Source organism: Sus scrofa, chromosome 12 (genome assembly GCF_000003025.6).
Source record: "Sus scrofa isolate TJ Tabasco breed Duroc chromosome 12, Sscrofa11.1, whole genome shotgun sequence".
NCBI lineage: Eukaryota > Metazoa > Chordata > Mammalia > Artiodactyla > Suidae > Sus > Sus scrofa.
In genome coordinates, this window is record NC_010454.4 from 16,831,418 (window position 1) to 16,856,571 (window position 25,154).

The 25,154-nt window shown below is 38.4% G+C and overlaps 1 protein-coding gene across 9 annotated transcripts in view; it reads left to right on the forward strand.

Annotated features, from left to right (window-relative positions):
• Nucleotides 1-25,154, forward strand: part of CDC27 (cell division cycle 27) — a 71,404-nt gene that overhangs the window by 20,550 nt on the left and 25,700 nt on the right. For 5 of the 9 annotated variants that reach the window (XR_002337068.1, XM_003131307.5, XM_005656939.3 and 2 more), the window contains 8 exons: nt 6,651-6,748; nt 7,513-7,667; nt 7,773-7,984; nt 9,457-9,571; nt 13,308-13,423; nt 21,516-21,615; nt 23,067-23,274; nt 23,481-23,653. Coding sequence is in view for 7 of the 9 variants with exons in the window: in XM_003131307.5 (XP_003131355.2) it covers nt 6,651-6,748; nt 7,513-7,667; nt 7,773-7,984; nt 9,457-9,571; nt 13,308-13,423; nt 21,516-21,615; nt 23,067-23,274; nt 23,481-23,653 (1,177 nt within the window). In the remaining 2 variants the exon portion in view is untranslated. The remainder of the gene's footprint in view (nt 1-6,650; nt 6,749-7,512; nt 7,668-7,772; nt 7,985-9,456; nt 9,572-13,307; nt 13,424-21,515; nt 21,616-23,066; nt 23,275-23,480; nt 23,654-25,154) is intronic. The other 4 variants (XR_002337069.1, XM_021066795.1, XM_005656938.3 and 1 more) reach the window with 1 other exon arrangement.

Below are 25,154 nucleotides of genomic sequence, written 5' to 3' on the forward strand. Positions count from 1 at the left end.
GGCCTCACTCAGTGGGTTAAGGATCTGCTGTTGTGGTGAGCTGTGGTGTAGGTCACAGATGCAGCTTGGATTTGGCGTTGCTGTGACTGTGGTGTAGGCCAGCAACTACAGCTCTGATTCAACCCCTAACCTGGGAACCTCCATATGCTGTGGGTGCGGCCCTAAAACACAAGAAAAAAAAAAAGTTTATAAATTTTTATCATTGAAAAGTGCTATGATAAATTTGAGCAGTATTTTGTTTAAATGAGGGAAAAATCACTACTGCCTAAGAATAGAGGTAAGATAGTAACAGAGAAACTTGATAGAAAAGTCTTTTTTATTTCTTTGACTTCTCAGTATCAAGGAAATTAGAAATTAGGGTAATTCCCATTGTAGCTCAGAGTTAACCAACCCAATGAGTAGTATCCTTGAAGACATGGGTTCAATTCCTGGCCCCACTAGTGGATTAGGGATCCAGCATTGCTGTGAGCTGTGGTGGAGGTCACACATGTGGCTTGGATCTGGCATTGCTGTGGCTGTGGTATAGGCCGGCAGCTGCAGCTCAGATTCAACCCCTAGCCTGAGAACTTCCATATGCCATGGGTATGGTCCTAAAGAAGAAAATTAGAAATTAGGAAATGGGCAAAGTACTTAAATGGGCACTTTACCAAAGAGGGTATGTGGATGGTAAATAAACATATGAAAAAGTGTACCAAGTCATTAGCCATTAAGGAAAGGCAAATAAAAACTACCATTAGAGGAGTTCCCTGGTGGCTTAGTGGGTTGAGGATCCAATGTGGCACTGCTGTGGTGTGGGTTCAATCCTTGTCCTGGGAACTTCTTCATACTATGGGTATGGCCAGAACAAAAAACCTAAAATACTACCATTAGAAGCCACTACATGCCTATTAAAATGGCTAAAATTAAAATTACTGACAGAACCAATTGCTAATGAGGATGCAGAGCAATGGAATTTCTCATACATCGTTGGTGAGAATGTAAAATGCTACTTGTGTGTGAATATTCATAACAGCTTTCTTTGTAAAAGCTCCAGAATAAGATCAACTCAAATTCAGTGGGTGAATGAATAAAAATTACATTCATACAATGAACTACTCAGCAATAAAGAGGCACAAACTATTGATAAACATAATAATGTGGATAGATTTCAAGGGTATTATGGCAAGTGAAAAAGGCCAGTTTCAAAATTTTACATACTATATGATTTTATTTACATAACATTGTTATGACACAATTAGAATAATAGACAAATCAGAGGCTCTCAGAGGTTAAAGATGGGGCAGTGGTGTGGCTATAAAGAGGTAGTTGATGGATTTTCTTTGGGATGTTGGAGCAGTTCTATATCCTGATTGTAGTGTTAGTTACACAAATCTTTACATGTGATAAAAATTTCATAAAACTACACAAACGAATGCAAGTAAAAACGCTGCAATCCAAATTAAGTCTGTGGTTTAGTTTACAATGTTATACTACTGTGAATTTCCCAGTTTTGATAATTGTAATGTGATTATATAAGTTACTATCGAGAGTAGTTGGGTGTAGGAGTACATGGGAACTCTATACTATTTTTATAACTTCTTTAGGAGTCTAAAATTATTTCAAAATAAAGTTTACTAAAACAAAGTAGGAGAATGTGTTAAATCACAAAAATGCTGTATATGTATTACTATTTTAAAACAAGATCACTTGTTTTGAAGTGATCCTTTTAGAAGGTACAGTTGTGTCAGGTCCTAACCATGAGGAAGGAAGGTTTTTCACCTTCTTTGTAGAAATAAGTTATTTTTATTCATCATAAAGATTAAAACTTTAAGTATCCATGGAGTGCCCTGGTGGCCTAGCAGTTAAGAATCCAGTGTCACTGCTGTGGCTTGGGTCACTGCTATGGCATGGATTCAGTCCCTGGCCTGGGAATTTATGCATGCCATAGGCACGGCCAAAAAAAAAAAAAAAAACAGTTAAGTATCCAATGTGGCACAACCCTGCTCCAAAAACTGGCTTTGGCTTTTCATTTTAGCCATCATCTGCCTGTCTTGCAACCAAAGTGGCGCACAGTAATCTAGATACATACATATATGCAGTTTTGTAGCTACAGCTTGTTATGGTTATCTTTATCTCTAGTAATTCGATAGATACTTCATCGATCTTTTTGTCTACAACAGCACATAAGACTTCCATCTTTAGGACACAATTGATCCTAAGTCTGGTCCTTAGATTAACCTATTTCTTTGCAGTGCCATTTAAATAATTTTATTATCCCAATTCTTTGAAAAACTCCTTTCTGAATTTTAGTTTAAAAAAAAAATCTAAAGTTGGAACACTCCAAGCAGTTTCTCTTTCTGTTGAATAGAGATCTATCTCCCAGATTCAGTTATTATAATTCCACTCTGCCTTCTTCCCCAATTAGCGTTTATATTATTTACACACACCAGTATTTATCGATGTGTGTGCACGTGCCTGCGCATGCACATGTGTATCTGATCTCTTCTTAGCAGACATTTTGTTTAAATTTCTTTCATTTTCTGGACTACTAATCAGATCATGGCCTTCTGCTCTGGCACAGTGGATTAATGGTCTGACCTCCCAGCCCATCACAGTGGGATAAGGACCCAGCATTGCCATAGCTGTGGCATAGATTGCAGATGCAGCTTGGATTCAGTCCCTGGCCCAGGAACTTCCATATGCTGTGGATATAGCCAAAAAAGGAAGAAAAAAAAATCAGCCCTGCCAACTTATCAGAGGTTTAAGAAAATTTACCTTTTGCTAATGTAAAAAAGAAAATAAAATTTAAATAATACCGGAGAAGAAATTTTCATCACAATCAATCACCTCTTACATTTTCATAATATTTTAATAGATTATTTTATCTTTGCTGAAACAGTTTGTCCCCCACTTTTCTGGCCTATTATTATTTAGTAATTCATACAGTCTACTCAGTGCAACTTTTAAAAGTATTAAAGTGCCTATTTTATGTTGCATTGTACAAGCAAAGCAAGGGAATGAGGTTATTGAAAACAGGAAAGAGATAATGTAAAAATAAGGAATATGGAGCTCCTTCTGTGGCTCAATGGGATCTGCAGCATCTTGGGAGCGCCGGGATGCGGGTTCGATCCTCGGCACAGCACAATAAGGATCAACGTTACCGCAACTGTGGCTTAGTTTGCAGCTGTGGCTTGGATCTGATCCCTGGCCTGGAAGCTCCATAGGCCTTTGGGTGGCCAAAATAAAAGATAAATCTAATTTCATGTCCTCAGAAAGCTTATAATCAATTGCAAGAGAGCACACATGAAAAAATAAATATGCAAACCATGGTTAGTTACATAGATGAAGGAGCTATATAACATGAGTTAGTTTAGGTGAGAAGCAGTAAGCATTGTTGGAAGCTTGAGATAATCCACAAACACTGAGATTTCACCATACTTTTCCTTTCCTAGCCTTATGTTAAAAGTTGCCAAGCAGTGATTTGCCACTTTCCACTCCTATTACTTTGAAAAAATACTCTTTGTTTCCTATTATTTAGTTACTCTTCTATCCATGGTAAATGATTTTATCATTCTTTTTTTTTTTTGTTATTTCCCCAATAAAATTTTTTCTGCTGTACAGCATGGTGACCCAGTTACACATACAAGTATACATTCCATTTTTGCACATTATCATGCTCCACCATAAGTGACTAGACATAGCTACACAGCAGGATCTCATTGCTAATCCATTCCGAAGGCAATAGTCTGCATCTATTAACCCCAAGCTCCCAATCCACCCCACTCCCTCCCCCTCCCCCTTGGCAACCACAGGTCTATTCTCCAAGTCCATGCTTTTCTTTTCTGTGAAAAGGTTCATTTGTGCCATATATTAGATTCCAGATATAAGTGATATCATATGGTATTTGCCTTTTTCTGACTTACTTCACTCAGTATAAGAGTCTCTAGTTCCATCCATGTTGCTACAAATGACATTATTTCATTCTTTTTTATGGCTGAGTAGTATTCCATTGTGTATATATACTACATCTTCCTAATCTAATCATGATTTTATCATTCTTGTGACAATTACACCTTTAAGAAATTTTGTGTAGGAGTTCCCGTCGTAGCGCAGTGGTTAACGAATCCGACTAGGAACCACGAGCTTGCGGGTTCGGTCCCTGCCCTTGCTCAGTGGGTTGACGATCCGGCGTTGTCGTGAGCTGTGGTGTAGGTTGCAGACGCGGCTCGGATCCCGCGTTGCTGTGGCTCTGGTGTAGGCCGGGGACTACAGCTCCGATTCGACCCCTAGCCTGGGAACCTCCATATGCCACGGGAGTGGCCCTAGAAAAGGCAAAAAGACCAAAAAAAAAAGAAATTTTGTCTAAACACCCCTTAGATATAGAGGGTGGGTTTTTTTTGTTTTTTTTTTTTTGCTTTTTAGGGCCACTCCTGTGGAATATGGAAGTCCCCAGGCTAGAGGTTGAATCAGAGCTACAGCTGCCAGCCTGCACCACAGCCACAGCAACACAGGATCTGAGCTGCATCTGCAACCTACACCACATCTCACAGCAACACCAGACACTTACCCACTGAGCGAGGCCAGGGATGGAACCCACAACCTCATGATTCTTAGATTCGTTTCTGCTACACTACATCAGGAACTCCAGGTATAGACTTTTTTTTAATGGCCATCCCCCCAGTATATGGAAGATCCCAGGCTGGGGATTGAAACCGACCCACAGCTGTGAATTAGACTACAGCTTCAGCAATGCCAGATCCTTTAACCCACTGAGCCAGGTCAGAGATTGACCCATGCTTATGCAGTGACCTTTGCTGCTGCAGTTGGATTCTTTGTTTTTTGTTTTTTTTGTTTGTTTGTTTGTTTTGTCTTTTTGCTATTTCTTTGGGCCGTTCCCACGGCATATGGAGGTTCCCAGGTTAGAGGTCGAATCGGAGCTGAGCTGCCAGCCTACGCCAGAGCCACAGCAACGCGGGATCCGAGCCGCGTCTGCAACCTACACCACAGCTCACGGCAACGCCGGATCATCGTTAACCCACTGAGCAAGGGCAGGGACTGAACCTGCAACCTCATGGTTCCTAGTTAACCACTGCGCCACGACGGGAACTCCTGCAGTTGGATTCTTAACCCACTAGGCTATACTCCTTAGGTATAGACTTTGATACATCATTTATTCTAGTTTCCTAAGGAGATCTTTTTGGTTCAGTGAGATACACTGACAGCGCATAAGCAGATTACATGTTTTAATTGTTAGTTGCTTTTGAAAATCTAAGTTAGAATCCATTTGGTCCTTTATAAAGCCTTAGTTTTTTAGAAGAATTACTGTATCATAATATTTTTTTCCTATTAGATAATGAATTTTGACCTTAGACCAGCGTGAACAGTATTTTTTTAACCTGAAAACTCCAACAAGTCTCACTAAATAAGTTAACCCTCAATCCCATCTTCCCTCCTACTTTTTTTTCTCCTTTTACTTTTTTATTTTTTCTCCCCTCCCATTTAAAAGCTAGGGAGGCAGCAGTGCTGTTCTAATAGTTTTCAGATTGTTTCAAGTATATAGGATCCCAGAAATGTTTCTATATTCCGTCTTTTTTTTTTTTTTTTTTTTTTTAGGGCCTCACCCAGGGCATATGGAGGTTCCCAGGCTAGGGGTCTAGTCGGAGATGTTGCCACTGGCCTACACCACAGCCACAGCAATGCCAGATCTGAGCCACATCTGCGACCTGCACCACAGGTCATGGAAACTTGGGATCCTTAACCCACTGAGCAAGGCCAGGGATCGAACCTGCAACCTCATGGTTTCTAGTTGGATTCGTTTCCGCTGCGCTATGATGGGAACTCCTCTATATTCTAAATGTAAGCCATTATACACTTGATTTAGAAAAAAACATAATTCATTAAGAGCTACCGCCTCTACTTTGTTAAAAAAAAAAAATCTGATCATTTCAATATCCTTTATTTAAAGCATTTAAGTCACTTTCAGCATTGCTACTGGGGTTATTTTTAAAATCAAGACTAAGACTGAAACATTTGGGCGTTTCGATACCTCCTTCAGTAATTCTAACAGACAGGAAATTGAAAGCAATTTTCATATTTAACAGGGCAATGATTTACATTCCTTTCAATTCATATTCTGTTTGCTTTCAACTGACTTTTAACTTGAACTGCCACAAATAATAGAGATTGGAAGATGGTAAGAAAGAGATATTGGGATTTCCATTGTGGCTAAGTGCTAATAAACCCAACTAGTGTCCATGAGGTTGCGGGTTTGATCCCTGGCCTTGTTCAGTGGGTTGAGGATCCAACATTGCTGTGAGCTGTGGTGTGGGTCGCAGATGTGACTCTGATCTGATCTGGAGTTGCTGTGGCTGTGGTGTAGGCCAGCAGCTGCAGCTCTGATTCAACCCCTAGCCTGGAATTTCCATATGCTACAGGTATGGCCCTAAAAAAAAAGGAGAAATTGATAATTTAAGGAAGAATAGAAGAATATTCTTAAAACTTACATAAGATTTCCCTGATTTTTTATATCAAAAGTTTCTTTATAATAGATTTCTTTTTAAATTTTATTAGAGTATAGTTACCTTACAATGTTGTATTAGTTTCAGGTGTACTGTAATAGACGTCTTTAAAAGGTTTTGTAGCTTATCTAATCTATTTGTTTGTCTTTACAGCAAGACAGATCGACTTGCCAAAGGATCAGAATGTTACCAAAAGAGCCTTAGTTTAAATCCTTTCCTCTGGTCCCCCTTTGAATCATTATGTGAAATAGGTAGGTTTGTAGGGGTGGCTGGAGGAGGATTCTCCCATTTCTTCTTCCTCTTTTTTTTCCCCTGCTTCATTTTTGGAGAATGATACAAATTACCTATCCTCAAGAAAAAAATTTTCAAAGTTAAGGAGTTTTAAAATTGAGAATAAGAAATAAGGTAGAGTCATATGTTTCAGGAATAAATGTGGCCTTTCTTGTGTCTTGAGTTTTATTGTGAGTATAACACTAGCTGAAATAGCTTTCTGGATAAGAAAAGAAATTAATAGAATGCCCAGAGCAGAAAATGTTCTATAAATAAGACCTTGGTAATATGGGAAAAAAGTATCTCAGTATATATGCTGTAGGATACATGAAGGATCATTTAAAAACATTGTTGTGTCTATATAGAGAAAAGTGCTTAAAACTAATACGATTTCTACAAGGTTTCACCTCTCCACCCTCACTTCTTACCTTGAGCAAAATGAGATATAGTTGCTTTCTGCTTTAAAACAAACACAGACATTTGCATTTTCTGTGATTTATTATACTTAAAGTCAATGTCATTGCAATTTAGTTTTATTTCCCAAATTTTAAATTTATAGCTTTATCTTAGTGAATTTTTATAATAAATTAATGGGTGGGCTTATGGGAGATAAAATCTGATTCATTAAAACAAACAGAACTGTAAAACTCTAGATAAGGCCTTATTTCCGCTGATTTTTGCATGCTTGAAAAGAACTTTAATCCTCATTTCCTCAAAGGCAAGCTTTTTTTTTTTCCCTTCACAGGTGAAAAGCCAGATCCTGACCAAACATTTAAGTTAACATCTCTACAGAACTTTAGCAACTGTCTGCCCAACTCTTGCACAACACTAGTATCTAATCATAGTTTATCTCACAGACAGCCTGAGACAGTTCTTACAGAAACACCCCAGGACACAATTGTAAGTGTATCATACACTGGTGTTTGAAATATTGTGAAAATGAAAAACAATGATCTGAACTCCATAACGTATTGTAAATGACATGGTAGAAATTTTCTGTTTCAGGAATTAAACAGACTGAATTTAGAATCTTCCAATTCAAAGTACTCCTTGAATACAGATTCCTCAGTATCTTATATTGATTCAGCTGTAATTTCACCAGATACTGTCCCTCTTGGAACAGGAACTTCCATATTATCTAAACAGGTTCAAAATAAACCAAAAACTGGTCGAAGTTTGTTAGGAGGACCAACTGCTCTTAGCCCATTAACCCCAAGGTAAGACAAATAGAAGATACTTTAAAATGTGCTATGATATTAAATGATCATACAGTAATTCCTGTTATTAGTAATATAAATTAATATGAACAGCAAACTTCTAAATCATAATGAAAATAAAAGTATTTAATAAGTCAATAATGAACCTTTTCGATTTTCAGAAAATGAAGTGAAATAAATGCAACCCCTGTGATAAAAATTTCATATTAAATATTGGAGAAATTTTTAAAACTTAAGAATGCCTTGGAGTTCCCGTCATGGCTCAGTGGTTAACGAATCTGACTAGAAACCATGAGGTTGCAAGTTCGATCCCTGGCCTTGCTCAGTGGGTTAAGGATCTGGCATTGCCGTGAGCTATGGTGTAGGTCGCAGAAACGGCTCAGATCCTGCATTGCTGTGGCTCTGGCGTAGGCCGGTGGTTACAGCTCCAATTTGACTCCTAGCCTGGGAACCTCCATGTGCCGGGGAGCAGTCCTAGAAAAGGCAAAAAGACAGACCAAAAAAAAAAAAACTTACGAATGCCTTATTCAAGAGTTCCCGCTATGGCCCAGTGGGTTAATGATCTGGCTTGTCTCTGTGGCATTGCCAGTTCAATCTCGACCTGGTGCAGTGGGTTTAGGATTCCGTGTTGCCGCAGCTATGGCATAGGTCACAGATATGGCTTGGATTCAGTCCCTGGCCTGAGAACTTCCATATGCTGTGGGTGCAGCCAAGAAAGGGAAGGAAAAAAAAGAAAAAGAAAGAATGCCTTATTCAGCTGGTGTATTCATTAAGAGATACTGTATTTATTATGACTGGGTATCAGTGAATAACAGTGAACCTTTTGAAATGTAATATTTATGATATAATCAGAGTGACAGCAATGGTTATTGTTAAAGTGCTGTGTTCCAAAACATGGAGGAAGGGTTAACACCTATCAATATGAAATATATTGTCAAAATTATCAGAAATATATATATATATGTGTGTGTGTGTATAAATATAGAAACTCAGCCCAGGGGATGCCTAGCCAAAATAATCAAAAAGTTATACGCTAGAACAGACTATGAATTGGGTCCTGGGGCCATGTAGCTGCTAAAATAGTATGACCCTAAGGTTACAAAACTCATTGAATCCACAGATGGATTCATTGGTCTCTAGAGACACTTTCTCTGTAATAGGGTCTAAATCCCATAAATTCCAAGAATTTGAAGTAATATGATAATTTAAAGCCACTCTTTATTTCTAATAAATCTCCTGAGATCAGCAGTTGCCACTCAATTTAGTTCCTTCTTTGATTTTTAATTTTAATTTTAGTTATGGTGGGTGGAATAGTCTGAATTCACAGCTTATTTTTAATCTACCCCTCAGATCTAAATGCCCCCAAGACTGATTTGCCATTCTTTTCCTTTTAGACCTTCTAATTTAAGTATACTGCTGCTTTATATATGCCTTGATGACTTTTTGACACCTTGATTTCAACCTCTTCTCAGTTTTGGGATTTTGCCATTAGAAACCCCAAGTCCTGGAGATGGATCCTATTTACAAAACTACACTAATACATCTTCTGTAATTGACGTGCCATCCACCGGAGCCCCTTCAAAAAAGGTATTTTCCATGTAAAAAATACAGTTTTGGTACTGATGAAAGAAATTCATTTAAAATTCCAATCTGTTAAAGGCAATTTCAGAGAGAATCTAACTTTATTTAATTGATGTTGCCTTAGAGTTATTGATCTAAATGTAGAAGGTCATCATTATCATAGCTTCCTGGTTATAGCAGGAGACACAAAGCAGGTTGCTCCTTTGGCCACATAAGTTTATAACTCACAAGTATAGTTTATTTCAACATATAGCTAAATAAACATTCAGATTTTTACTTTTAATTTCTTTTTTTTTAACAGAAATTATACCTGCCGTAATTTTTACTTGTCCCCGCCACTATGTTTGGGTTTTTGTTTTTCTTTTTCTATTTAGGGCCGCACCTACAGCATGTGGAAGTTCCCAGGCTAGCTGTCAAATCAGAGCCGCAGCTGCTGGCCTATGCCACAGCCACAGCAAATGCCGGATCTGAGCCACATCTGTGACTTATGCTGCAGCTTGAGCAATGCTGGATCCTTAACCCATTGAGCGAGCCCAGGGATCAAACCTACATCCTCATGGATACTAGTCGGGTTCTTCACCCACTGAGCCACAAGGAGAATGCCTGTGTTTGCTTTTTAATTGTACTAAATATTAACATAAAAAAAATTGACTCACATAAAGCCATCCATTTCTGATAATAAAATTTCTATGATGGATCCTCATAGATGGGGAGTAAATTTGTAGTAAAATGAAAAGTGTTTGACAGTATCCTTAGAGTAAATACTGCAACCAGAAAGTGCCATTTACTTAAAACATATCTGTGGTGCAGCATATCTTATGTGAGAGTTAAACTAGGTTATATAAAATGCCTATTGCCAAGAAATGGAAGCTAGATGAGTCATACTGGTATGCGAATGACTGCTATAGGTCCTTTACCCTCTTGGAGACATCTCTTTTTGTTTTTACTCTTTTACTCTTGAGTCTACAAAAAAAATTTTTTTTTGCCACACCTACAGCATGTGGAAGTACCCAGGCCAGGGATCAAACCGGAGCCACAGCAATGACCGAAGCTGCTGACAACGCTGAATCCTTAACCCACTGTGCCATAAGAGAACTCCTGCAAAATTTTTTCCATGATAGCTTCTTTTTTTTTTTTTTTTTTTTTTTTTTTTTTGGCTTTTTAGGTCTGTACCTGAGGCATATGGAGGTTCCTAGGCTAGGTAGGGGTCAACTGGGAGCGACAGCTGCCAGCCTACACCACAGCTCACAGCAACACCTGAGCCTTAATCCACTGAGCAAGGCCAGGGATTGAACCCACAACCTTATGGTTAATAATCGGATTCGTTTCCACCACACCACAATGGGAACTCCCCATGATAGCTTCTTAATGAGTGATAATAGGAACTACAAGAGTGGTAAAAAAGGGACTTAGTAGTTAATGCTTGGATTATTTTAAATTGATTTTTTAAAGTTGTCAACTACCTGCTGTTATATGGGAGTGAAATATAATTGTGGAAATTAGTTTATTACAGTCATGAGAAGGCATAGTAGGATGGTAGTTAGCATGCCAGGTGAAGTAGGCCAGAACCAGGTGAGTCAGAGTAATTAAGGACAAGTTAGACAGTGAATAGGTACGTGATTTCAGCGCCCAAATAGTAAAAGCCACCTCCTGTCTCAACCTCTTCTGTCTCTGGTCTTGCCTTACTCTATCATAAGACATGCCTGAAAAAGCTACATACTTCTAGGTCTGACCTAAAAATATCAAACTGAGTAGTGAGTTCAGTAGGTAGTTCTTTGTTGAATAAGAAAGGGCCAGAATTGACTTTTCAGTTTTGTCCCTTGGGTGAATGTAGAGGTCTCAATCTGGAGGAGGAGAAGAAACAATTATAAAAGTTTTATTGTAAGGTGGTGATATATTAGGTGGAGATATTCAGTGGGTAATTCATTATAGAGGAAAGAATATGGCCAGGTGATAGAAATAATAACTGAAGAGTTAAAATGTCCAGGCTCTCCGAGAGAAAGAGAGAATAGCTAAGGAATTTAATATAAAACAGTAAAAGAAAGAATGGCCAGCAAGTGAAGTGGTAGGACAAATAATCAAGATATTATACTATTTTGGAAGTTACACAACTTTGAAAAAGGAGGGCATGCATGACCAATGATGTTAAATGCAGAAAGTGGCAGTTCCCATTGTCGCTCAGCAGTAACTAGTATCCATGAGTATGTGGGTTCGATCCCTGGTCTCACTCAGTGGGTTAAGGATCTGGCATTACCATGAACTGTGGCATAGGTCACAGAGGTAGCTCAGATCCCACACTGCTGTGGCGTTGCTGTGGCTGTGGTGTAGGACCCCGATTCAACCCCTGGCCTTCCATATGCCACAGGTGCGGCCCTAAAAAAAAGGGCAGAAACGGCCAAATTAAGGCTTTCCTATGTGGTGAGAAGGTGATTATTAGTGAGTGTTAATAATGTGCAATTTGAGAATTATGTGCAGTGACTATCACAGTAAGAGTTAGTTTTGGAGAAATTTATTTAGTAATTTTTTTTTTGTTTTTGGGGGTTTTTTTTGTATTTTTTTAGGGCTACACCCTTGGCATATGGAGGTTCCCAGGCTAGTGGTCAAATCGGAGCTGTAGCTGCCGGCCTACACCACAACCACAGCAACCCAGGATCTGAGCCGGGTCTGTGACCTACACCACAGCTTACAATGCCAGATCCTTAACGCACTGAGCAAGTCCAGGGATTGAACCTAAGTCCTCATGGATACTAGTCGGGTTTGTTAACCACTGAGCCAGGACCGGAACTCGGGTAATAAAATTTTTTTAATAATCCACTGACATAATAGTCAGAGGTCACTTTATAAAGAAGCCAAGTGATGAAAATAAATAGAAATAAGGTGATAAATTAGAGAAAATAGAAGGGGCAAGCAGAGAGCAGTTAATAGAAGACTGAACACATCAGAAAGAAGTACTCATTCTTGGAGTTCCTGTGTGGTCCAGCGGAAACGAATCCAACTAGTGACCATGAGGTTGCAGGTTCGATCCCTGGCCTCGCTCATTGGGTTAAGGAACTGGCGTTGCTGTGAGCTGTGGTATAGGTCACAGACATGGCTCAGATCTGGCGTTGCTGTGGCTGTGGCATAGGCCAGCGGCAACAGCTCCGATTAGACCCCTAGCCTGGGAACCTCATATGCCGTGAGTGCAGCCCTAAAAAGCAAAAAAAAAAAAAAAGAAGAAATACTAACTCTAAGGGCAGTGTTGTTAGAATTTGAAATATAATCAGAATTTTTTTTTAATCTCCTGTGAATTGCTGTGGATCTGTTTTTACTAAGAGTCAAGGGGTGTAAAGTCTTAACTGGTTTTTGTTTTGTTTTGTTTTGTTTTAATGTGTATACTTAGCTTAATAATAAATCTTGAGAATAGTAGCTGTCTTAAAGTTTTTTAGCACTTACCTTAGCTGAAATTATAATAAGCGGCTTCTAGGAATTTTGAGCCTTTCCTTGGAAACCAAAGTGAAAGATGAAAGAGTAGTATAAAGGTAAAAATACTTAGATTAATGTGAGGAAATAGGCTGATGTTCATTCTCATATAACATTAATACTTAAAATGACATAAATATGACATTAATAGTTTGTGCTTTCAGATGACGGAATATATTATGAAATCTTGCATTGGGAAAATGTAAATGGACCTATCATGATTCCTTTTATCATTTACAGTGTAATATATAATTCACAAACCTTAGACTTATGTGTTTTACAGTCTGTTACCAGAATCGGCCAAACTGGAACAAAGTCTGTCTTCTCACAAAGTGGAAATAGTCGAGAGGTAACCCCAATTCTTGTTGCGCAAACACAAAGTTCTGGCCCACAAACAAGGTATTTATTATGGTGTCATTATTTAATATTCTTCAGCTTTTCTTGTTGCACAACATGATTATAATTCTTCAGTTTAGGCAGATTTTGACTGTTCCAAAAATTCTAAAATGACTACTGCAAATTTTGAGTATGTTGAATTTGAAAATTCTAACTTACTGGAAAAGCTAGTTTAATTTTTAGTTGAGTATTATAATACAAATCAACACAAGAGTTAGCTAAAATATCTTCTTATTCTACTTGCATATATAGGCCAGGCCAGGGATTAAACTTGTGCCACAGCAGCAATGGGAGCCACTACAGTTTCAACCACAGGTCCTTAACCCACTGTGCCACAAGGGAACTCCTCTCTTATTCTTAGGGTTTTTTTCTTTATCATTAGTCTTAAGCCATTTGATTGTGATGTGCTCTAGTGTGTTTTCTCCTTTCTTGGCCTTCAGATTCATTGAGCTCATTGATCTGTGAGTTAATGGTTTCATCAAATTTAGCTAATTTTTGGCCATTATTTCTCCAAATACTTTTTCTGCCCATGTCCCTCTCTCTCATTCTGAGACTCCAAGTACCTATATATTGGACCGTTTATAAAATTGTCCCACAGTTCACTAATACTCTGCTTTTTTGTTTCTAGTCTTTTTCTTCTTTTCCATTTTGGATAGTATTTACTACTGTGTCTTCAAGCTAAGGAGTCCTTTTTTCTGCTGTGTCTTATATGCAGTTAATCCCAGTCATGTGTATATACGTATATATGTTGTTGTTTTTCTGTCTTTTTTGCCTTTTCTAGGGCCGATCCCTTGGCACATGGAGGTTCCCAGGCTAGGAGTCGAATTGGAGCTGTAGCCACCGGCCTATGCCAGAGCCACAGCAACAGCAACGTGGGATCCTATCCGCGTCTGCAACCTACATCACAGCTCACAGCAATGTTGGATCCTTAACCCACTGAGCAAGGGCAGGAGTCGAACCCGCAACCTCATGGTTCCTAGTCGGATTCGTTAACCACTGTGCCACGACGGGAACTTCTTTTTTTTTTTGTCTCAGACATTCCATCTAGAAGTTTGATTTGGTTCTCTCCTTGTCATGCCTATTGCTTTCTTCTACCTTTTTTTTTAATGGCTGCATCTGTGGTGTATGGAAGTTCCCAGGCTAGGGGTCAAACTGGAGATGCAGCTACCAGCCTACACCACAGCCACAGCAATGCCAGATGTGAGCTGCATCTGAACCAACACCACAGCTCATGGCAGTGCTGGATCCTTTAATCCACTGAGCAAGGCCAGGCATTGAACCCAATCCTCATGGATACTAGTCTGGTTTCTTAACACGCTGAGCCACAATGGGAACGCCTACCTTTTTGAAAACAGGCTACTATATTTATAGTAGCTCTTTTAATGATTTTATCTATTAAGTCTAACTGTGTCATTTCTGTGTCTGCTTTTTATTGATTGATTTTTCTCTTCAGTATAGGTTATATTTTTCTGGTTCTTTGTATGCCAAGGTTTTATTTTGTTTTGTTTTTGGAGGGTGTTTTTTTGTTTTGTTTTGTTTTTTTGTTTTTGTTTTTGGCTATACCCATAGCATGCAGAAATTACCAGGCCAGAGATCCAGCCTGAGCCACAGCAGTGACAATGCCGAATTCTTTACTGCTAGGCCACCGAGGAACTCTCTACAGTTCCCCTCTTTGTAGCTCTCTTCTTTCTGGCGCTGGGACCTGCAGTTTCTAGCTGCCTTAGTGTCCCTAAATTCTCAACATTTTCTTCTCAACACATGAAGACCACTGAGCTATATTGGTGTTCCTTTTCCTTGCCCTGCATCCTCAGAACTTGCCTCAGGCCTGTGCTACTTGCTGTATCTTAAAAACATTGTTTCATATATTTTGTTTGGTGTTATAGTTGATTAAAATGGAAGAATAAATCTAGTCCATATTACTCTATCATAATTGGCAAAAATCTATTTTACTTAGTACTCTTAGATAAATCACCCAGGAGTTTGTGTGATGTTGTTTTCTCTACATATATTAGCCTCTAAAAATCATTCCTATAATCTTTCCAAGGCATTTTCCTGTAACTACTAGGACATTTCATATTTGATTATAAAGCCATGAAATGATTCTATTTACAAAATTTTTTTTTTAGGAGTTCCCACTGTGGTTCAGGGTAATGAACCTGTCTAGTATCCATGAGGATGCGAGTTCCATCTGTAGCCTTGCTCAGTGGGTTAAGGATCCGGTGTTGTTATGAGCTGTGGTATAGCCCACGGAGGCGACTTGGATCCTGCATTGCTCTGGCTGTGGCATAGGCCAGCAGCTATAAGTCCAACTCGGCCCCTAGCCTGAGAACTTCCATATGCCTTGGGTGCAGCCCTAAAAAGGAAAAAAAAAAAAATTAATATAACTGGTACATTGTCACAGTAGGTAGTAAGTGATAGAGCCTGATTTCAAACCTCAACAATCTGATTCTGGAGCATATGCCTTTCATTGTCAAACATATGCAGCATCCTATTTCACTTTTCTGATATCTATCAGACCTTGAGTTTTTTTTCTCTTGTCAAATGGTCCTTTGGAGCTAACAGAACCCTAATGAAAATTATAGGAATGTTTTCTTTAACTTCCAGCCTCAGAGCTCTCTTAATATTTTTATTTCTACCCCCACAAGATATATATTACCTTTATGTAGCCTTTTGTCTTTTTTTAAATGATTTTTATTTTTTCCATTATAGCTGATTTCAGTATCCTGTCAGTTTTCTACTATACAAAAAGTGACCCAGTCACACACACACATACATATTCTTTTTCTCACATTGTCCTCCATCATCTTCTATCATAAGTGACCAGGGATAGTTCCCAGTGCTATACAGCAGGATCCCATTGCTTATCCATTCCAAAGGCAATAGTTTGCATATGTTAACTCCAGATTCCCAGTCCGTCCCACTCTCTCCCCTTCCCACTTGGAAACCACAAGTCTATTCTCCAAGTCCATGAGTTTCTTTTCTGTGGAAGGGTTTATTTGCACCATATATTAGATTCCAGATATAAGTGATATCATATGGTATTTGTCTTTCTCTTTTTGACTTATTTCACTTAGTATGAGAGTCTCTAGTTCCACCCATGTTGCTGCAAATGGCATTATTTTCTTTTTATAGCTGAGTAGTGTTCCATTGTATATTTATACCACGTCTTCTTAAGTCATTCGTCTGCCGATGGACCTTTAGGTTGTTTCCGTGTCTTGGCTATTGTGAATAGTGCTGCCATGAACATACAGGTGCATGTGTCTTTTTCAAGGAAAGTTTTGTCCGGATATATGCCTAAGAGTGGGATTGCTGGGTCGTATGGTAGTTCTATATTTAGTTTTCTAAGGTACATCCATACTGCTTTCCATAGTGGTTATACCAATTTACATCCCACCAACAGTGTAGGAGGGGTTCCCTTTTCTCCACACCCTCTCAAGCATTTACCTGTGGACTTACTTATGACAGCCGTTCTGACTGATGGGAGGTGGTACCTCATTTTAATTTTGATTTGCATTTCTCTAATAATCAGTGATGTTGAGCATTTTTTCATGTGCTTGTTGGCCATCTGTATGTCTTCTTTGGAGAAATGTCCGTTCAGGTCTTTTGCCCATTTTTCAATTGGGTTGTTTGTTTTTTTGCTGTTGAGTTGTATAAGTTGTTTGTATATTTTAGAGATTAAGCCCTTGTCAGTTGCATTGTTTGAAACTATTTTCTCCCATTCCATAGGTTGTCTTTTTTTTTTTTTTTTTTTTTCTTTTTTTTTAATGGTTTCCTTTGCTGTGCAAAAAGCTTGACAGTTTGATTAGGTCCCATTGGTTTCTTTTTGTTTTTATTTCTGTTGCCTTGGGAGACTGACCTAAGAAAACATTTGTACAGTTGATGTCAGAGAATGTTTTGCCTATGTTCTCTTCCAGGAGTTTGACGGTGTCTTGTCTTATGTTTAAGTCTTTAAGCCATTTTGAGTTTATTTTTGTGCATGGCGTGAGAGTGTGTTCCAGTTTCATTGATTTACATGCAGCTGTCCAGTTTTCCCAGCACCACTTAATGAAAACACTGTCTTTTTCTCTTTTTATGTTCTTGCCTACTTTGTTGAAGATTAATTGACCGTAGGTGTCTGGGTTTATTTCTGGGTTCTCTATTCTGTTCCATTGGTCTGTCTGTTTTGCTACCAGTACCACACTGTCTTGATTACTGTGGCTCTGTAATATTGCCTGAAGTCTGGGAGAGTTATGCCTCCTGCTTGTTTTTTGGTTTTTGTTTTTGTCTTTTTATGGCCGCATCAGTGGTTCCCAGGCTAGGGGTCCAACCGGAGCTTCAGCCACCAGCCTACACCACAGGCACAGCAATGTGAGATCCGTGGTGCATCTTCGACCTACACCACAGCGCATAGCAATGCCATATCCCCAACCCACCGAGCAAGGTCAAGAGCGAGGGCAGGGATCAACCTGTGTCTTCATGGATACTGGTCGGGTTCATTAACCACTGAGCCATGATGGGAACTCCTGCTTGGTTTTGTTTTTTTTGTTGTTGTTTTTTGTTTTTTTGCCTTTTCTTGGGCTGCTCCTGCAGCATATGGAGGTTCCCAGGCTAGGGGTCCAATCGGAGCTGTAGCCCCTGGCCTGTGCCAGGGCCACAGCAGCAGGGATCCGAGCCACATCTGCAACTTACACCACAGTTTACAGCAACGCTGGATCCTTAATCCACTAAGCAAGGCCAGGGATCGAATCCACAACCTCATGGTTTCTAGTTGAATTTGTTAACCACTGCACCAGGACGGGAACTCCTCCTGCTTGGTTTTTGTTCCTCAGGATTGTTTTGGCAATTCTGGATCTTTTATGGTTCCATATAAATTTTTGAATTGTTTGTTGTAGTTCTGTGAAAAATGTCATGGGTAATTTGATAGGGATTGCATTGAATCTGTAGATTGCTTTGGGTGGTATGTCCACTTTTACAATATTAATTTTTCCAACCCAGGAGCCTGGAATATCTTTCTGTTTCTTTGAATCCTCTTTAATTTCCTTGATTAATATTTTATAGTTCTCTGCATGTAAGTCTTTCAGGTTCATTCACAGGTATTTAATTTTTTTGGGTGTGACTTTAAAAGGTATTTTATTTTTGTATTTCTTTTTTAATATTTCATTGTTGGTATACATAAATGCGACCTTTTTCTGAATGTAAATCTTGTATCCTGCTACTTTGCTGAATTCTTTGATCAGTTTGAGTGGTTTTTCTGTTTTCTATATATAGTATATATATATATATATATATATAGTATATATAGTATCATATCATCTGCATTCAGTGACAGTTTTACCTCCTCTCTTCCATTTTGGATACCTTTTATTTCTATTGTTTGTCAGATTGCGTGGCTAGGACTTCAAATACTATGTTGAATAAAAAGTGGTGAGAGTCAGCATCCTTGTCTTGTTCTAGACTTTAGTCGGTAGGCTTTCAGCTTTTCTCCATTGAGTATTATATTTGCTGGGTTTGTCATAAATGGCTTTTATTATGTTCCCTTTATACCCACTTTTTGAATGCTTTCAAAAAGACAAACGGGTCCAGCATCCAATCTCAGCATCTTTCTCAGGCTTGTCCTCTCTTTAAACTACTCCATACTATGAAATTATTCCCTCCCACTTCCCAGGCAAGTCTTTTGTAATTAGGTAATCTTATTGATAAAATATAACTCACATGTATAGTATAAATGATACATAGTTTTTCCTACCAAAAACTTTTAAAGGTACTTTTAAAATGAATAGGTTTCTGGGGAAGACAAAACTATGTATAAAAAGATGTGATTGCCAAGGTAAGAGGAGGGATAAGTAAGATTACCAAGGATTTTTAGGGCAGTGGAATATTCTGTGTGATAATGATGGATGTATAGTATTATACATTTTTCCAAAGCCATGCATGTGCAAAGCCAAGAGTGACCTCTAAGGTAAACTCTGTTTCTTTGGATGATTAGCAAATGAGTGACAGTGCGATAGTCCTTGTTGGTTCATTGGTTATAACAGTTATACCACTCTGGTGGTGGATGTTGGCAGGGGGGAGGCTGTGCATGTGTGGAGGCAAGGGGAATGTGGAAATTCTTCTTACCTGTCCCTCAGTCTTGCTTTGAACCTTAAACTGTGCTTAAAATATAACCCTAATTTAAAAATTGGAGTTCCTGAGAGTTCCCGTCGTGGCGCAGTGGTTAACGAATCCGACTAGGAACCATGAGATTGCAGGTTTGGTCCCTGCCCTTGCTCAGTGGGTTAACGATCCGGCGTTGCTGTGAGCTGTGGTGTAGGTTGCAGACGCAGCTCGGATCCCGCGTTGCTGTGGCTCTGGCGTAGGCTGGCAGCTCAGCTCCGATTCGACCCCTAGCTTGGGAACCTCCATATGCCGCGGGAGTGGCCCAAAGAAATAGCAAAGAGACAAAAAAAAAAAAAACACCAAAATTGGAATTCCCATTGTGGCACAGTGGTTAACGAATCCGACTAGGAACCATGAGGTTGCGGGTTCGGTCCCTGCCCTTGCTCAGTGGGTTAACGATCCGGCATTGCCATGAGCTGTGGTGTGGGTTGCAGACGCGGCTCGGATCCCACACTGCTGTGGCTCTGGCGTAGGCTGGCAGCTCAGCTCCGATTGGACCACTAGCCTGGGAACCTCCATATGCCGCGGGAGCTGCCCAAGAAATGGCAAGTAAATAAATAAATAAATGAATAAGTAAATAAATAAACAAATAAATAAAAATTGTCATAAGGAGTTCCCTTTGTGGCTCAATGGAAACAAATCTGACTACTATCTGTGAGGACACAGGTTCGATTCCTGGCCTCGCTTAGTGGGTTAAGGACCTGGTGTTGCCATGAGCTGTGGTGTAGATCACAGACACAGCTTGGTTCTGGCTTTGCTGTGGCTGTGGTGTAGGCCAGCAGCTACAGCTCTGATTCTACCCCTTCTGGGAATCTCCATGTGCTGTGGGTGTGGCCCTAAAAAAGACCAAAAAAAAAATTATCATTAAAGAAATTAATTGGTTGGCCCAAATGAACTCTCTTGCTACAATCTCTACATTGATAGTCTATCTTTGAAAGGATTAAGGAGAGCCTGTGAAGTCTTTATTCAGTGGTCAACTTCTCTTTTGTTTTGCAAAGCTTCTTTAGACCCAGATTCACATAATTAGTAATTTCTTAGCTATATAAACTGTTAATAGTCTAGTCTGTAGACTTACTTATCTCACAGATAATTTGAGGTTTTAAATTTGCTTGCTTTCTAAGAATGGAATTCTTTTTTCTCTTTTGTCTTTTTTCTTATTGAGCTATAGTTGATTTATAATATTGTGTTAATTTCAGGTATACAGCAAGGTGATTCATTACCCACACACACATATATTCTTTTTCAGATTCTCTTCCATTATAGGTTATTACACAAGATATGGAATACAGTCCTAGCTATATAGCAAATCCTTGTTGTTTATTTTATATCGTGGTGTATTTCAAAAATGGAATTCTTATATTTCTTTTTTCTTTTATTTTTGGCCGCCCTGTGGCATATGGAGCTCCCAGACCAGGAATCAGATTCAAGCCATAGTCACAACCTAAGCAGCAACTGCAACAGCCCTGGATCCTTAACCCACCATGCCACTTGGGCGTATCAAACCTGTACTCCCAAGATACCACCAATCCCATTGCACCACAGCAGGAGCCCCAGAATTCTTATATTAATTCTTATACTTAAGTAAAAAAAAAAAAAAAAATGTATGAAGTGATTATTAGGTTCCTTTTGCTCTAAAGAAAATAATCCCTGATGTGGCTGTTGAGTTTATAGGGTAATAACTTCTCAAGTAGCAGTTGTTCTAGTGGTATTTATTTAAGTTCAAATTAACAATTTAACGGAGAGAGAAAATCCATACTATGCTTTTTAGCATTTTGTGGTCACAAAGTAGTTTTTTAAATATGAGTTTTCATAGAAAGATGAGAAAAGGACTGACAAAACTCATCAACTTTAGAATGCAAACATGTTGAATGAATATCTTTTAATATACCTGAATTGAAACAGTGGTTAATGATCATAAATCGCGTTTCTTTTAAAATGTCTATTTTTATAATTTTTTTAGTACAACACCTCAGGTATTGAGCCCCACTATCACATCTCCCCCAAACGCACTGCCTCGAAGAAGTTCACGACTTTTTACTAGTGACAGCTCTACAACCAAGGTAATTTAAGGATTTCTGTATGTCGTATTTACTTAATGCTTCCTCCTCTAAAATTTCTCTTCATTGATGACTTAGTCACTAATGAATAAATTAGGAGACTATTTAAAATTTTTTTAATTTGGAGGGCCATTGTGACATTTGTAAATTCTCTTGGTCCTTTTATAAATATTTTATAACTGTTCAGTAGACAAGATTATACTGATGCAGAGCATATCAGTGGTTATTAAAAGGACTGAGTAGAGGATGTGACTGTTACAGCATAACACAAGGGGAAATCTTTTTGTAGTGGTAGAACAGTACTGTATCTTTATTGTGGTAGTTGATTACAAAAATCCATACATGTAATTAAATTTCATAAAACTATACACACCTTTTTTTTTTCTTTTTTGGCCTCCCTGTGGCATATGGAGTTTCTGGGCCAGGGATCAGATCTGAGCTGCAGTTGTGACCTGTGCCATGGTTGCAGCAACACTGGATCCTTTAACCCACTGTGCCAGGGTGGGGGTTGAATCTGTGTCCTGGCACTGCAGAGACACTGCCACTCCATTTGTGGCACAAAGGAAACTCCCAAAATTTTATCTTTCTTTAATTTTTTTTGTCTCTTTAGGGCCACACCTGCTGCATATGGAAGTTCCCAGGTTAGGGGTCGAATTGGAGCTGCAGCTGCCAGCCTGACACCATAGCCACAGCAATGGCAGAGCCACGTCTGCGACCTACACCACAGCTCATGACAGTTAACCCACTGAGTGAGGCCTGGGATGGAACCTGCGTCCTCATGGATACTAGTCAGGTTCATTACCCCTAAGCCACAATGGGAATTCCACTCCCCAAATTTTTAAAAAGGTGCATGTGAAAACAGGTAAAATCCAAATAAGATCTATAGTTTAGTATTGTACCCATTCCAGTTTCCTGGATTTGATGGTGTACTATGGTTATATCAAATGTTATCATTGGGAAAAACTGGGGGAAGAGTAAATGGAAATTTTCTGTGTTTTCTTTATTTCTGTCTTTCTTTGCACAATTAGGATTTATGTCTTTGGTAAGTTTTCTTCATCCATTGGCCAATATTATGGACACTCCTTAACTTTGACATATATAGATCAGCAATTTTATACCTTATAAATTACAATGCTTTGAGATAATTACATAGTTGTTATATCTACTTACTTTCTTATTTTTAAATAATTAATGAAAGTGATACACTTTAAGAAAAAGAGGAACACTTAAAGCTAATGTACCTTAAACACTAGTTAGATAATATGATTTATTTTCAGAATTGTTGTGTATGAAATTTTAAAAATTTTGAAGACTTTTGTTTTTATATAATTTCTCTTGGGAAGGATATAGATCAAAACTATGTTTATTTTATATCTAGTACTTGAGAAAAGGTGTTGGGGGGATGTCTAAAATATATGCATATAACAAGTGTGGAATTTTCCTTCTTTTTACAGGAGAATAGCAAAAAATTAAAAATGAAGTTTCCACCTAAAATCCCAAACAGAAAAACAAAAAGTAAAACTAATAAAGGAGGAATAACTCAACCTAACATAAATGATAGCTTGGAAATCACAAAATTGGACTCTTCGATTATTTCAGAGGGGAAAATCTCTACAATCACACCTCAGATCCAGGCATTTAATCTACAGAAAGCAGCAGCAGGTCTGCTTGATACCTTCTTTGTATTTTATTTTATTTTATTCACTTATTTTAAGTAAATTGCTTTACGTTCATTAAAGTGCCTTCCTTTTTTTTTTTTCTGGATAGATGTTAGAATTTTAATGAGTTATTTTGTAAATAGCCTTTCTAGAAAACCAGACTGCTTTATTGTGTTTTTCTCCTTTGTTTACTACCTTGTTTTCTCCTAGAAGGTTTGATGAGCCTTCTTCGTGAAATGGGGAAAGGTTATTTAGCTTTGTGCTCGTACAACTGCAAAGAAGCTATAAATATCTTGAGCCACCTACCTTCTCACCACTACAATACTGGTTGGGTACTGTGCCAAATTGGAAGGGCCTATTTTGAACTTTCAGAGTACATGCAAGTAAGTATAAAGAACAGTTATATATGCCTTTCTAGAGATAATTTAAATTTAATTAAAATGTTTGCTTTAGAAGGCTAGATCTAAAAGGTCAATATTTACTATATAATGTCTTTATTTTCTCAGTGTTTATAATTTAACAGTACAATTCTTTGTTTCATTAAGGGGTAATTTAAATTCTTTGAGGAATTCCCTGGTGGCCTACCAGTTAAGGATCCAGTGTTTTCACTGCTATGGCTCTGGTTCAGTCCCTGGTCCAGGAACTTCCACAAGCTGTGAGCGTGACAAAAAATATAAATCAATAACAAATAAATTCTTTGGGATTACTCGAGATAGATTTATAGATAACTCAAGTCATACATATCTTCTTATGTAAACATTTGTACTCGGTTGGATATGAAAATATTTATTTACCATGTGTTATATATTTTATAGTCAGAATTCTTTCTACTGTATATAGAGTCCTTACTGGGATGAATTTTTGGCATTTAAGTATGTTTTATAAACTTAGAAATTTTCTAAACTCAAAGAATGCTATGCAGAAAATTATATGTCATCGAGAATTTAATGTCCTTACTACAAGGCTTTTATCATTTTAGGTTGTTTTTTGTTTGTTTGTTTGTCTTTTTAGGGCCACACTCATGAGGCATGTGGAGGTTCCCAGGCTAGGGGTTGAATCGGAGCTGCAGCTGCTAGCCTATACCACAGCCACAGCAACACGGGATCCTTAACCCACTGAGCAAGGCGAGGGTTCAAACCCACATCCTCATGGATCCACCTCAGGTTTGTTAACCACTGAGCCATGACAGGAACTCCCGTTTTAGTTTTAATTTGTTGTTGGAGTCCTGTGGTGACCTAGCAGTTAAGAATCCAGCATTGTCACTGCTAGTCCTCAGGTTCAGTCCCTGGCCTGGTAACTTCCGCATGTCTGCACAGCCCAAAAAATTACATTTGTTGCTCAAGTTACCTATTTAAATCAGGGAAGGAGAGGATGAATTACCTAAAGCCAAAGAAATTCTAATTTATTCCTTAATTCTTCTTCCAAAGCATTTTCTACCCCTCCACCCCCTAAACTTAAAATTAGAGAAACTTAAAAAAAAGAAACATATATATTAATAAAATTTATATAATATAAAATATTTAGATACTTGTTCACCCTGTGTACTCTCAGTTCATTTATTCAGCATATATTCGAGTACATATTATATCCTAGAGTCTGTTCTAGACCATAGTACAGTTAGACAGTTACGCTTGCCTTCGTGGAGCTTGCTTTCTAGTAAGAGACAGATTATAACCCAATAAATGTATAAGGGCAGGTAGCAATTAAGGCATAGAAGGAAAAATGAAACATTGTAGGGAAATTGGGGGACAGTGAAGTATGGTGGTGTTTTTTTTAACATGCTCAGAGGAAGTTTACCTCTCTTAATGAGCCATACAAAGCTCTGGGGGTGAATTGTTCTTCCAGGGAGAGAATAAAGGTAGAAGATACCTATTCTTACAAGTT